Consider the following 13,735-nt stretch of genomic DNA (forward strand, 5'->3'; position numbering starts at 1 on the left):
CCACTAGGCGGAGCGGGCAGAGGCCCTGGCTTGTGTGCTGCCGCCTTCTCCACTTTGAGTTTTTATTTAGACGATGAGGGAGCAAAACTAGATTTGATCCAATGCTCTGGTCATTTCCATTGGTAAAGGTCCCCAACTAGGGCACCTGTCCCAGCCGTCTGCCGGGGACGCACATGTTGGGCTCACTCGAGTGCATCCCTGTATTCCAGGGGAATCTTCCGTCGCTGGATCCGCTCCAGCTCAGAGCCTCGCCCTACTCCTGAACCCTCTCTACAGAGGTCACTGAACCGGGGCGCCAGCCGGGTGACACGGGAGGGACTCTTTTCAAGGCGGAAGAATACCAAAGCACCAAGGATAGCAACAACTTTTACAAGAAGGGGAAAGTCCCTTCTACTTTGGGCCCATTGGGCTTTTTTTTTTCCCCCGTAAAACTTTTGCTAGGTACTTGTGTGCATTCAGCTCACTAGCCGCCCTGGGCGGACGACAGCAGGCCGGTGAGGCTTGCGGGAGTAAATGAGTCACTCGGGACCCTTGCCGCCGAGGGGCTCGGCCGCTTCCGGTCCCTCGGAGGAGGGGCGCCAGGGTTTGCAGTGCCTCCCGGCGTAAGGACTCCTCCAGACTCTGGAGTCCTGTTAGGCTCCCTGATGTCCACACCAAAATCCTGGCTTCCCCACGCCCCCCGAGCCCAGGTTCTTCGACAGCCGCGTGGCTGAGTCACGGGCGGGGCTGCGCTGGGGCACGTGGCGGCGCTCTACGCCCGCCATTCCCTGACCTCTGGCCCGTGAGCCTCCTGCCCCGGGGTGGAAAAGTCCCGCAGGGAGCGGCAGGAGATAAGGGGGGGGGGGGCGGGACTGGGACGCGACGGCAGGTGGGGACCCTTGGGTGGAGGCAGACGAGGAGGGCGACCCCGAGGGGAGGGCCGACGGGGAGGAGCGCTCGAGAGCCGGCCGGCGAGTGAGTCACCCGCTCCAGCGTCGGCGAGTGAGAAGCCGAGGCGCCTCGGGACACCAGACGGTCGGCCTGCCAGGCTTGCACGGAGCGCGGGACAGATTCCCCCCCACACTCGCCCTATACCCGCCAAAGTGGAGAGTTACCAAGTGCAGAGACTCACTTCCTGCGGTGCTGCAAATGGATGGGCAGAACGGCCGCCAAAATGTCATCCCCTGCGAGCGTCCATTCATGGTTTTTTGCCCCCCACTCGTGATCTAACACCATTCTTTGATAGTCAAGGCTTGAGTGCTGACGTGATCACAGTCGGTGGGGCAGGTGGGGAAAAGAGCTCCTGAGCACTAGGCTGGACAATAAGTGCTGCCCCCAGCACTATCTGCCGGGCGCCTGGCCAGTGCCGGGCCAGTGCTGGTCTATATTCGTCCCTTGGCCTCTCTCATCGCCCTTCGCCGGCCAAGAGAGGGTAGGGTGGAGTGGTGCCGAAATGGCCGTTATGAGGACCCTGAGAGGTGAAAGCACTCGCCTTCTTTGGCGGAGGGGTGTCAACTTTAGACCACAGCGCTTGCTCAGCATCCCTGATTCCTTCCCCCAACCGTGTGGCCTGCACCGCCTGCCTCCGAGTGAGTGGAGCACGTGTGCATGTCAGTCTTGCAGCCCCTTTTCCAGGCCCCCTCCTCAGCCCGCACGGCTCAGATTACCCCTGGCCTTTCCTAAAGGGCACTAGTTCCTCTTTAACCTTTGCAAAGGGGCAATGTGAGGTTAAGAAGGGGACAGACCCGCCTATCAGAAGCCCCTCTCCCACTCCCTCAAAGAGTGGACTTCAAGTTGAGACTCTTATTGGGGGCAGAAAGAAAATGTACGGGGTCGTCATTTTGAGAAGGGGGTACCCAGGTCAGAGGCTTCTGCTGTAGGCAGTAGTGGGCCTTTGGCTGCTGGCCTGGTGTGGAGGGGAGGAGGATGGAATGAGAGAGGCGGGGCTGGCCAGGGGACAGAGTGGCTTGGGGATAAATGCCCAGCCTAAGAAGGGGTGAGCTGACACTGTCCCAGCTGCCACCTAGACGAGAAGCTTCATTCAAAGTCCCAGGGAAGACGTCACAGGTTTGATAAAACTTGAGTTACATGATGTGCAGATGTGGGATGGTACCGGCTTGGAAAGAGAGGGAACCTTCGGTGCTTTTCTTCCTCGGACTGGGGTGCTTGAGAGAAAGTGGTCAGGCTGGAGCAAGCAGAGTTGGGGCGAATACTGGAGTACTGACGAATACAGGGAAGGAGGCTCTGACAAATAGGGAAGCAGATAAAGTAGGCAGAATTATTCCAGGCAGAGGATTTGGGAATGGGACAATGAGAAGCAGATAGGGTTGGAGGGCTAGGAAGATGCAGCTGGCAGCTACTTAATCAGAAAAGTGAAAGGAGCCCGCGAAGGATTCAGAGAGGGGTGTCATCTGGGGAGTTATGAAGTTCTCAGCCCTTCATTTTTCAGGCTGGGAGGGTGGAACAAGAGCTGTTCCGAGTGGGGGAGGGTGGGGGAGGGGGCCGGCCCTCCTGCCTCTTTGGTCTGTGACCTTTTTATGGGGTATTTTTAGCTCCAGCACCTGCCTTCTTGGGGTGGGGAAGACTCTTAAAAGGGCAAGGGATTTCTAGTTCCTTAAGGGATCAGCTGTCCACTCTTGCTCACTCACGTCTCTCGTGGTGCAGTCATGGCCATGCAAAAAATCTTTGCCCGAGAAATCCTGGACTCCAGGGGCAACCCCACAGTGGAGGTGGATCTGCACACCGCCAAGGGTAACACAGGCCCGCCGTATTGGTTCGCCTCAGAAAACCCCCAACCTCACCTGCTCCTTCCCAAGAGTCCCACATCCTGTCCTTTGTCAGACTCCCTCACCACCCTCTTCTCTTCCTGGCCCCAGACCTGGGGGAGGCGGGAATTTCTCTTTATTTTCTCCTGTCCTGGGTCCAGGGAGGTGACCCCAGGCCCTTGTGAATGGACTCCCTCTGCTCTGCCAATCCCTCCTGCCCAGGTCGGTTCCGAGCAGCTGTGCCCAGTGGCGCGTCCACGGGTATCTATGAAGCGCTGGAACTAAGAGATGGAGACAAATCACGCTACCTGGGGAAAGGTGAGTAAAGACCAACAAGAGGAGCCTGTGCGGGCAGATCCAGGAGAGAGGACTCCACATGGGAAGAGGCTAATCCCCTCAGAAATCTGAACCCATCTCTGGCCTCCAGGAGTGCTGAAGGCTGTGGAGCATATCAACAAGACCCTAGGTCCTGCTCTGCTGGAAAAGGCAAGTAGAGGAACCAGCTCCCCCTCCCCTCCTCCCTGTGACCCTGTGCCTCACCCCAGGTAGCCCTACTCCCAATATTTTCACCTGTCCTTCATCCTGCACATGATTGGCTCCTGAGAAATCGGACCTCTGCCTCTTCCAGAAACTAAGTGTTGTGGATCAAGAAAAAGTCGACAAATTTATGATTGAGCTGGACGGGACAGAGAATAAGTGTGAGTGGTGGCATGCCCAAAGGTGGAGGAGAGACAGTGACAGCTGGCTGGGTTGTTTCTGTGTCCCATCTTGTGTGAGTGGTGGCATGCACAAGGGTGGAAGAGAGGCCGATGGCAGCTGGTGGGGTTGCTTCTGTGTCCCTTCTTGGGGCACACCATAGCTGGATAGCCTTTATTCATTCCGCAGGCATTTCCTGATACATGTCTTCTGCCAGGCCTGACTGGCGTAGACACATGTGAACTGTTGGCCCAGGGAGGGGTGAACTTCCAGAAGTCTGCAGGCCGGGAAAGAGATGAGTTAATGGAATGTCTATGTCCAGTGGTTTAGAAAGCTTCTTCCTGGGGTGACTGGAGGGATTGTTCAAGGAATTAACTGCAAAACCTGTGAGAGTTCTCATACTTTCTCCCTATTTGCCTCCCTCTAGCCAAGTTTGGGGCCAATGCCATCCTGGGCGTGTCCTTGGCCGTTTGTAAGGCAGGAGCAGCTGAGAAAGGGGTCCCTCTCTACCGACATATCGCAGATCTTGCGGGAAATCCAGATCTCGTACTTCCTGTACCTGTGAGTGTGGCTGCCCCTTCGGAATCCCTGCTCCAAAAAAGCACTTCCTGAAATGAAATCTCTTGGGCTGTGCTGTGGCCCCTCCTTCTTGATGTTCCCCTCCGTTGCCAGGTCCCTTAGATCCTTCACATTCCAGGATCAGACTGGTGCCTTAGACCTCATTTCATCTTAGTGCCCCACTGCACCAGTCAGACTTGAAAGCTCCTTAGAACATTTCTGGGCATCCTCTGAGTCTGTAGGAAGTCACTGCCCTCTTAGTAGTAACTCTGAATTTTGTAGGGTACAGAGAAAGCCCTGCATGTATGAAGTCCTGGGTGAATGTATATGTTGACATGAACCAGCCTTGTCAAAGACCCCAGAGCCTCAGACCCAGGAGTGGCAAAGCCTTCCCCCTGGGCTAAGATTCAGAGGCATGGTAAAGCCTGCCTTGGTGACCAGGTGCAAGTGTCCACCATAGCTCCCTCCCCCTAGGATGTGTACGATCTGAAGACTGCTCCCCTCTAGAAACTGTTCTGAGATCCCCTAACCCTGTCCCCTTGGTCCAGTTGTATACCATAAGCCCACCTCCTTGTTTATTTGTATGCAATAACACTGCTAAGTCTATATAATGAATGTACTAGCTCTGTATAATAAACACATGAAGCTTCTACGGTGCTGAGGTTTTCCCATCAGAGAGCTCAGTCTGTTCATTTCCCAGCTTTTCTGTCTGTGTGTCCATTGTCTGTCTTTTCTTCATTCCCTTGATGCCCCAGTCATTTCCATCTATGGAGGCCCGCATGGACTGGGCAGAATTTAATCTCAATAATAATGTTACCATTTATTGTTACTTACTAGGAAGGTTGTGTTAAGAGCATGGGTGGTGGTGGTGCATGTCTGTAATCTCAGCACTCGGGAGGCAGAGACAACAAAAAAAAAATTAGAGTAAGGACTCTAGAGACATCTGAGTTCAGCCCTAGCCTTGCCCGTTTTCTAGTTGTGTGACCTTAGGCAAATTACTTAACCTTTGTGCCTCAGTTTCCTTGTCCATAAAGAAGAAATTAATATGAGTTAAGTTACTAGAGATGTTTGAGAGTGAAACAAGCCAGCTTATTTAGAATGCCATAGAATTATTCTGTTACACATCAGGCACATGCTAAGGACTTTATGTTCTATTTCTCCTGAATTTCAGAAGAGTCACAGGGAAGTAGGCATTGTAATTATTTTGTAGAAATGAGGGGAAGGCTTTGAGGAGTACAATTATGCATCCTAAACCACTCAGCTGGTGAGCAGAGTCCAACTGCCACCTCCAGTTCCCTCTCGCCTTCCACCCCTCATGTCACCCGGTTCTGAGCACTGTCTCTTGTCTTAGGCCTTCAATGTGATCAATGGGGGCTCTCATGCTGGAAACAAGCTGGCCATGCAGGAGTTCATGATTCTGCCAGTGGGAGCCAGTTCTTTCAAGGAAGCCATGCGCATTGGCGCTGAGGTCTACCACCACCTCAAGGGGGTCATCAAGGCCAAGTATGGGAAGGACGCCACCAATGTGGGGGACGAGGGCGGCTTTGCTCCCAACATCCTGGAGAACAATGAGGGTCAGTGCGAGCATCCTGGGGCATAGACCACCTGGGTCCCCATGAGGAGGGAAGAGAGGCTGCAGATGCAGGGGACATTGGAGTCTCAGGCCATTTCTTGCTCCCCCTCCTAGCCCTGGAGCTGCTAAAGACAGCCATTCAGGCAGCTGGTTACCCAGACAAGGTGGTAATTGGCATGGACGTGGCAGCATCTGAATTCTATCGCAATGGGAAGTATGATCTGGACTTCAAGTCACCTGATGATCCTGCACGGCATATCAGTGGGGAGAAGCTTGGGGAGCTGTACAAGAACTTCATCAAGAACTATCCTGGTGAGATTTCCAAGTGCTTTGCTCTGCCTTAGTCCTCTGCAGTTGCCTAACACGGGTTCCGGTATCTGACTCCACTGCAGCCTCCATTTAAGCTCTACTTGTCACCCCTCATCAGGTCCCCTCTCTAACCCCAATTATGCTCCCATATCCCTACCAGTGGTCTCCATTGAAGACCCCTTTGACCAGGATGACTGGGCCACATGGACCTCATTCCTCTCGGGAGTGGACATCCAGATTGTGGGAGATGACCTTACAGTCACCAATCCCAAGAGGATCGCTCAGGCTGTTGAGAAGAAGGCCTGCAATTGCCTGCTACTAAAGGTCAACCAGATTGGCTCAGTGACAGAATCCATTCAGGCGTGAGTGTCTCCTGACTCAGGTTCAGAGTGGTCACCCTCAGCTCCAGCTCATCCACTGCTGTTGTTCTTGCCATAAGTCCACTCTTCCCTGGGAACCTGACTCACCCAAGCACTCTTAACCCCAAGGCTGTGACTAACTCTTGGCTTGTCCTCAAGACCTTTGCCACCGTGGCTGTCATGTCCCTTTACCTTCCTCCCATGCTGTGCTCCTCTTACTAACATCTGACCACCCTAATCCAAGATCAGAAAACTCTCCATCTGCTTCCCAGAGAACTTAGGCACTCTAGAACCCACCACCCGAAACAAAACGAAAGGTCTGCCTTGCCTGCCCCTGGCTTTCTTACTGAGGTCACATTAGACCTCATCAAATGTCCTTCCCACACAGCTGCAAACTGGCACAATCTAATGGCTGGGGGGTGATGGTGAGCCACCGCTCTGGGGAGACTGAAGACACTTTCATTGCTGACCTCGTGGTGGGACTCTGCACAGGACAGGTACTCAGCTTCCCTCTCCTGCGTCTCTAACCAACCTTCCTTGGTCACCTTGGTATCACCCTGAGTTGAATACCACTATAGCCTGCTCCTTTGGGGCCCAACCCAACCCCTCCAAATCCCTTTCCCACCTCAGATCAAGACTGGTGCCCCATGTCGTTCAGAGCGTCTGGCCAAATACAACCAGCTTATGAGGTAAAGTGGGTAGAGGTCTGGACTGTGGGGAGAGGAAGACACTCCTAGGTGAGAAGGTAGCAGCTCTGATTTTTGTATTATAGGATTGAAGAGGCTCTTGGAGACAAAGCTGTCTTTGCTGGACGAAAGTTCCGTAATCCAAAGGCCAAATGAGAAGTTGGAGGTTCCAGGACTCCAAAGAACAGACACAGGCCTTCAAGTCCTTCTCCCTGAAATAAACAATGCCAAACGAGACCAGAGCTGCTCCTTGAAAGGAGGGAGGGAAAGGATGACAGGAAGTGGCCAGGTGGCGGAGGAAGAGGCAGAGAATGACATGTAACCTGCTGTGACAGGAAGTGAGGGGTTGAAAGCTCAGTGGCTGTCAAAAGAGAAACCCACATTTTGGAATGAAGCTAGAAAAAGCCAATTCTGTGTGTGAGAAGGAGCTGGAGAGGTGTTTCTGGAATGAGGGAACAGCTACTGAGTGGGCAGCATGGATGGGGAGGGACTGAGGGTCCTGATGCTCCCAGTATGAGCGGGATCTGGAACAGGATGCCGCCATACGGAGTGCTTTGTGGGGATAAATGGTAATGAGATCATTTGCCACTTCAGTAGAGCTTGAGGATCTGGAAGTGCTCACAACACTTGACACTACTGACCTGCATAAACTTAGGAACAGTCCTATCAGCCATTTGCCATCCTTGTCCCTTTTTCACACACAAGGAAACCAAGACACAAAGAGTTAATTATTCCTTATTCAACAGAGCAGAGTTAGCAACTCCTAGAGCCAGGACACAAAGTCAGGGCATCTGGCTTCAGCCTTAAAATACTGTATCTTAGCTGGGTGTGGTGGCTCACTCTGTAATCTCAGGCCTTGGGAGACGGAGCTGGGATAACAAATTTCAAGGAAGCTTGGACTATGTAAGATCCTGTCTCAAAATCCCAAGCTTAGGGGGTTGGAGAGATGGCTCAGTGGTTAAGGGCACTTTTGCTCTTATTAGCACCAGGGTTCAGTTCCTAGCACTGACCTGGTGGCTCACAACTATCAGTAACTCCAGTTCTAGAGGCTCCAATGCCCTCTTCTGACCACCACAGGCACCAGGCACGCACATGGTGCACATCTTTACGTGTGGGTAAAACACTCATACACATACATTTTAAAAAACTCCACCCCAGCTTAGTGATAAGAATGCTTGCCCAGTATTCACAAGGCCCTGATTCTAGCACCACAAAATATGTAAAAATAAACCTGGAAGTCACAATAACAGTATTTATATAAGCTATCTTTAGCTTATATAAACAGCAACTTTATACTGTTCGATCTAAAATTACTCTCTTCTCTGCCTATGGACCTAGTATCCAGATTTCTATGTATAAATCAGAACATTGGGTCAAACAGTGTTTATTCAATGTAAAGTAACCCCAGTCCCATGGGGAAGAAAGTTCCAAGGATAATAGAGAATAATACAGATTAAATACCCACCCACACATTTGCACTCTTCACACACACACACACATGCACATACGCACGCACGCACGATCCATACATCCAAGTTGCAGCAGTGATAAACACCTGCTTCTCCTCCAGCCTGAGTGACAGCTGGTAGAACCTCATAGTTTGAAGTGGGGCTCCAGGATGGGTCCTGATAGCAGCAGCCTTGTTCCTCCATGCCCCTGCCTTGCTAGAGGTCAAAGGGAGTTGGGTGTGATGCCTAGGAGGTAGGTGGCAACTCTTCCCCACTCTGCCGCAGACGTTTCTTGGCTCGGATCTCATTCATGGCCTCTTCTATGGAGCGAGTGTCCCGCTTGTTGGCCACAGGCACTGGCAGCAGAGGGGAGAGTGGGCAAGACCTCAGTCCTTGCTCCCCTCCCCCAGCCTTGCTCTCCTCATGCCTCCCTAGCTCGCACCACGGCTCACCACAGCCATAGGTCTTGTTGGCCTGTAGCATGTGGGCTGCGTCTTTGGCTGCTCCTTTGCCAATAAGGTGGCTATACTTGTCCTTGTAGTCGCTAGCAGGGCTCACCACCACAGGTCCCTGCTGGGCTGCCTCCTCCTCCTGTTTCTGAGCCAGCTCCTAAGGGCACAGAGATAGGGCACCTGCGCTCAAGGATCTGACCCCAGCTGGCCTCTTTCAGATGACAGATATAGGTTCCAGAGCATAGCTCACCTTTAGCTTCCGTTTCTCCTCAGCCTTCTGGGGATCCCACTCCTCTCCATGACGGTAGGAGTCCAGCTCTTCATCTGAAGGTGCAAACTCCTGGGGATGAAGGGAAGAGTAGAACCAGAGGTCCAAGGATATGTGTGATCTCATTCCTCTCCTCCCTCAGGTAGCAGGAACAGGCTAAGAGGAGAGGCAGGAACCCAGGCTTTTTACCTTTTTGAAGATCATGACATAGCGACAGTCATCATCTTCTCCAAAGGAGAAGGATGTGAGGCCTGCCACTTCCACTACATCATGTCTGGGAAGAGAAGGCACAAGACAGTGTGGTGAGCCATGAGGGCCCTGTCCCCTGGCTCCTCCATGTCCCTCCACTGCCCATTTCTTGCCTCCCCAGGCTGAGAGACACTCACAGTATGCTCCTCTCTATCTTGTTCATAGGCTGAAACTTCTTCTTGATCTGTCCACTGTCCTGGATAAAATCAGACACTTCTTTCTCCATCTTAGGAAAAACAAAAGGAGGAGGACATGAGATGATAGCTCCACCCAAAACTCTCCTGGGCCGATGGTCTTTTTAAACCTCCCGCTGCTCTCCCATGTCCCGAACCACTGGCTGTCTGGAGCACTGTCAATACAACCAAGTCCTCAGTCTTCCAACTCTTACTGCAAGTCCTTCCAGAAGCTGCCTTTGAGCTCTCCAGTTGCTCTCACCCTTTTACGAAATTCCACTTTTTGTTGTTTGTCTTGCTCCTGTAGTTTCTTCAGGCGGGCAGCCTGCTCTAGGGTGAGAAAGGGCAGCATGAGGATAAGGCTGAAGGATGGGTAGTGGTGGTCAGGCTTCCAAGAGCGCCTGCTAACCACTGGAAAGTGTGCTCGGACAGCAGATACCACTGATTCACCAACTATTCTGATGGTCCCCCCATCACACACCTGACACGGTGCTAAGCCCAGAGTACCAAGATGGCTGCAACTATTTTCCCCTTCCAGGGCTTGTGTGGTGGGAGCCACAAAGACTGGAATCACACACACCCTTCATTTACCAACCCCACAAGAAAGCCAATTAGCAGTCACTAAATGCCCAGAGTACAAAAGAACTATAAGGCGCCTGAGGAACAAGAACGGCATCAGTGTCAGGTTTCTCAATTCATTATCTACAGGCAAGGGGAATTATTTAACTTTATATCTTTATGTACAATTATTATTTTGGAGACATTTCACTATGTAGCCCTAGTTGGCCTAGAACTCACTATATTTCAGGCTAGCCTTAAAATCAGAGACATCTGCTTGCTTCGGCCTCTGGAGTGCTGAGATTAAAGGCATGCACTCCCACAACCAGCTTTTAACTTCATGCATATTAGACAAATTGTAGAGACAGAATTTCTCTCTATGTAAACCAGACTAGCCTTAAACTCACAGATCAGCCTGCCTCTGCCTCCCAAGAGCCAGGTTTAAAGGTATGTGCCACCACTGCTTGGCAAAATTCCTATATTCTATAGTGCCCCCTCACACACTTCTAGGGCCTGGATGATGCTAAAAGGGCTAATCTGATGCCCTTCTTACCTGTCCTGTTTTTGTTTTGTTTCTTTGTCAACTTGTAACAAGGTAGAGTTATCTGAGAGAAAGTAACCATAATTGAGAACATGCCTCCATAAAACTGGCCTGTAGCTGGACAGTGGTGGCGCACGCCTTTAATCCCAGCACTTGGGAGGCAGAGGCAGGCAGATCTCTGAGTTCGAGGCCAGCCTGGTCTACAGAGTGAGTTCCAAGATAGGTCCAGAGCTACAGAGAAATCCTGTCTCGAAAAACTGAAAACAAAAACAAAAACAAAACCCTCTTAACAGAGACAGAAACTGGCATCAGAGAGTGGACTACTGGTGTAACCGGCCTGGCTATGGTTTTTTTTTTTGGAGAGGGGGTGAGGTATGGAGGGACTGTAGAAGAAATTTAGAACTTTGGGCTATAATGTCCATTAAGTACTTTCAGTCATGATGTTTTATCACAGCAACAGGAACCCTAAGACAGCACCCTTTTTTTTTTTTTTTTTTTTTTTTGAGACAGGGTTTCTCTGTGGCTTTGAAGCCTGTCCTGGAAATAGCTCTTGTAGACCAGGCTGAACATCACCCTTTACTTTGGGGGGTATAGGTGTCCAAAGTTAGTTAAATAAACTCTCCTCTCTTACTGAATGTTCCTACCCTTCCTCAGATCCAGCCTTTATACCAGATCACCCCTCTGCCCTTAGTGCACAGACATGACTTTTCAAAAGGGGTCTGGGGAAGATTGAGCTCAGGGCCTTAGACCTAAAGATGAGCTCTGCCACTGAGCTACAGCCCCGATAGCAGCGCCTAGCCATCTGGCTGCCTGCCTTCTCTCCCCAGGCACAACTCTGAGACTGGACCTAACTCTACATCCCAGGCTGGCCTCAAATCTGCAAACCCACCACACTAGCCTAGGGACTGACTGACGCGCTAGTGAGGCGTGAAGCTCGGGCCTTGCACATGCTAATCAAGTGTTCTACCACTGATTGAACAACATTCCCAGCCCTCAGACCACTTTTAACCTGGTCCCTTATCCTGCCTCTTCTTCCAGGATGAGTTTGCTGCCTCTTGTGATGCGGCATGCCTCTTCTGTCTGTTCCCTGGCCTGAAATGACCCATCTCTTTTCTTTTGGCTTTTCAAAACCCTAGGTTCACTTCTTCCACAGGGCTGGAGTCCCCAAAGGGGCACTGAACCTCTTCCTACTTCCTAGTCTCGTCATGCCTTTGCACACATCGTCCCTTCTAGCTGGCATGCTTTTCCACCTCTTGCGAACACTGACCTGTCTCCAGGAGTCAAGACTTCTCCCTGTAGGCTCCAAGCACATGCACTGATAAAGACACGGGGTTTTGTTTTGTTTTTTTTTTTGCATCTTTCCTTCCAGGCTCTAAGCTGCTGGAGGGCAGGGCCCCTGTTCACCTCCTGTCCAGGGCCTGACAGACCGGAGGCTCTCACCTCTGACTTCACTATCTTCACCATCCATTGTTTTCTAGTTGGTTTCCCAGGCTTTTTTGCATCTTGGGAGATGGATCAAGAGTATGCTCAAGAACATGGGCTAAAAATGTGACTAAAAAGTCACAACTGGGTTCCAAATTCAGCTACTTAGTAAGCCAAGACTCAGGCAAGTGGCTGAAGCCCCCTATCCTGTCAGCTAGTGGGAGTTCTCCTGTCATCATCTGAACCTAAGTGATTTCAACTGTTGACTATTAAGATCCAAACAGACTTCATTCTCTACTGAATTACCTATTCTTTGGTGCTCAGCTCATTTCAGACAAGTTTGACAGCCCCCCCCGCACCCCCAGTTAATCTCTCTTACCTATATATTTCTCCCAAAGCACTTAACTGGTTATTAAGGTTCTTTATGATCATTCATAAATGTCTCAGACACGGTCTGTAACCTCCCTGATGGGTTTCTTGGGCTCCACAAGTTTTGTAAATAAGGGACTACAGATATTTAAGGGTCCTTGAACATTTTGAAGGCATCCTGCCTGTCCTGCCTCCTTTGGGCAGATAGGGAACAGGTACCAGGTATGAGATTTGTCCATGGTCAGGGTCCACATTGTTGGGAACTGGGTGCACCCTGGCTGTCCTTCCTCTAGGGTCCTTCAAACGCCAGAGCGTGAGCCAACACTGAGTAGTCCTCTTTGGGCCGCGCCCTACCCTGGCTGCCAAACTCCAGCAAGCTTTCTGATTAGCTACTCAGCACAGGGGGGCCACGGGCGAATCGGAACCTGCAGGCCATTCTCATCCCTCCAATCAACATCACGATCCGGTTGGGCAGCACAGGAATTTAAGGACAGAGTTGGGAAAGGGCTGTTGAACAGAGGTATGAGGGACTGGGTTAACTCAAGGAGGAGGAGCATAAAGAAAGGAGGCTCCAGCTAACCAATGGGAGGTGCCATGGTTGAGGCAGGTCAGAAGGAAGGAGAAACACTTCGAGGTAGCGCTTGAAGTTGAGCTAGCCAATAGAGAAGGACAGATTGTAGATGGGCGTGCCCTAAAACTAATCGTAATAGAACTGGAGGTACGCGGGCCCGCAGCGGTGGAAACGACGTCCTCCAATCGGAAGAAAGGCATCCTACTAATCAGAGCTCGCCAACAGCAGACAGGCGGGCCCGTTGGCCAATCGCAAACAAGGACTGCAGAAGGCCAGGATGGGAAGGAGCGGCAGGAGGCAGGAGACAGGCTGAGGTAGCCAATCATTGTCTGCAAAGAACAGCGGGCGGGCCGGGAGGCCTTTCAGGGACTCTGAGGGTCTCAAAAGTGGCCTGTGAGGGTCTTTTAGGGCAGGAGGTGGCATTGTTCAAGGAGGGAAGAGTGTGGTCCCAAGAACAAGGCGCACATACGCAGTTGTGGATTTGGGAGCCTCACCTCGGGCCTTGCGCCGACTCTCCTGGTCACCGACGCTGGGTGGCTTCTCCATGGAGCTCAGGATGGAGCCCAGTAGGTCCGCCATCTTGGGAATAACTGAGAGGGGGCGGTGCGTCTTAAAGGGAAGGGCGAAATGCCTTTAAGGCCGGAAACACGTCGGAAGCGGAAAAACCGCGCTGCCCCGCCCCGCTTCTGGCAGCCGAGCCCAGGCCAGCCGACCGACTTGCGTGGCGATCTTCCCGCCCCGCCCCCAGCAGACATAGGC

The 13,735-nt window shown here is 51.8% G+C and overlaps 2 protein-coding genes across 2 annotated transcripts; one reads left to right on the forward strand and one right to left on the reverse strand.

Annotated features, from left to right (window-relative positions):
- Positions 1 to 1,960: 1,960 nt before the first annotated feature.
- Eno3 (enolase 3) lies at positions 1,961 to 7,158 on the forward strand. Its single transcript, XM_057775071.1, has 12 exons — positions 1,961 to 2,046; positions 2,644 to 2,730; positions 2,967 to 3,062; positions 3,172 to 3,230; positions 3,373 to 3,442; positions 3,868 to 4,001; positions 5,350 to 5,572; positions 5,686 to 5,883; positions 6,041 to 6,242; positions 6,628 to 6,736; positions 6,870 to 6,928; positions 7,012 to 7,158. Exons 2-12 carry the CDS (start codon positions 2,646 to 2,648, stop codon positions 7,079 to 7,081), a joined length of 1,305 nt encoding a protein of 434 aa, XP_057631054.1. The 5' UTR covers positions 1,961 to 2,046; positions 2,644 to 2,645; the 3' UTR covers positions 7,082 to 7,158.
- A 1,219-nt stretch (positions 7,159 to 8,377) lies between these two features.
- Positions 8,378 to 13,704, reverse strand: Spag7 (sperm associated antigen 7). Its single transcript, XM_057776464.1, has 7 exons — positions 13,471 to 13,704; positions 9,778 to 9,845; positions 9,480 to 9,568; positions 9,283 to 9,367; positions 9,076 to 9,165; positions 8,826 to 8,982; positions 8,378 to 8,729 (listed from the first exon to the last, which is right to left on the reverse strand). Exons 1-7 carry the CDS (start codon positions 13,553 to 13,555, stop codon positions 8,620 to 8,622), a joined length of 684 nt encoding a protein of 227 aa, XP_057632447.1. The 5' UTR covers positions 13,556 to 13,704; the 3' UTR covers positions 8,378 to 8,619.
- Positions 13,705 to 13,735: the final 31 nt, after the last annotated feature.

This window comes from Chionomys nivalis, chromosome 7 (genome assembly GCF_950005125.1).
Source record: "Chionomys nivalis chromosome 7, mChiNiv1.1, whole genome shotgun sequence".
NCBI lineage: Eukaryota > Metazoa > Chordata > Mammalia > Rodentia > Cricetidae > Chionomys > Chionomys nivalis.

Excerpts from the sequence above, each read along its gene's own strand:
- Spag7 (XM_057776464.1), bottom strand. The coding sequence starts at position 13,555 with ATGGCGGACCTACTGGGCTCCATCCTGAGCTCCATGGAGAAGCCACCC. Across the intron at positions 9,569-9,777 it reads AAGTGGAATTTCGTAAAAGG|ATGGAGAAAGAAGTGTCTGA; the intron begins GTGAGAGCAACT and ends GTTTTTCCTAAG. Across the intron at positions 9,368-9,479 it reads AAGATAGAGAGGAGCATACT|ACATGATGTAGTGGAAGTGG; the intron begins GTGAGTGTCTCT and ends TTCTCTTCCCAG.
- Eno3 (XM_057775071.1), top strand. The coding sequence starts at position 2,646 with ATGGCCATGCAAAAAATCTTTGCCCGAGAAATCCTGGACTCCAGGGGC. Across the intron at positions 3,231-3,372 it reads GTCCTGCTCTGCTGGAAAAG|AAACTAAGTGTTGTGGATCA; the intron begins GCAAGTAGAGGA and ends TGCCTCTTCCAG. Across the intron at positions 4,002-5,349 it reads ATCTCGTACTTCCTGTACCT|GCCTTCAATGTGATCAATGG; the intron begins GTGAGTGTGGCT and ends CTCTTGTCTTAG.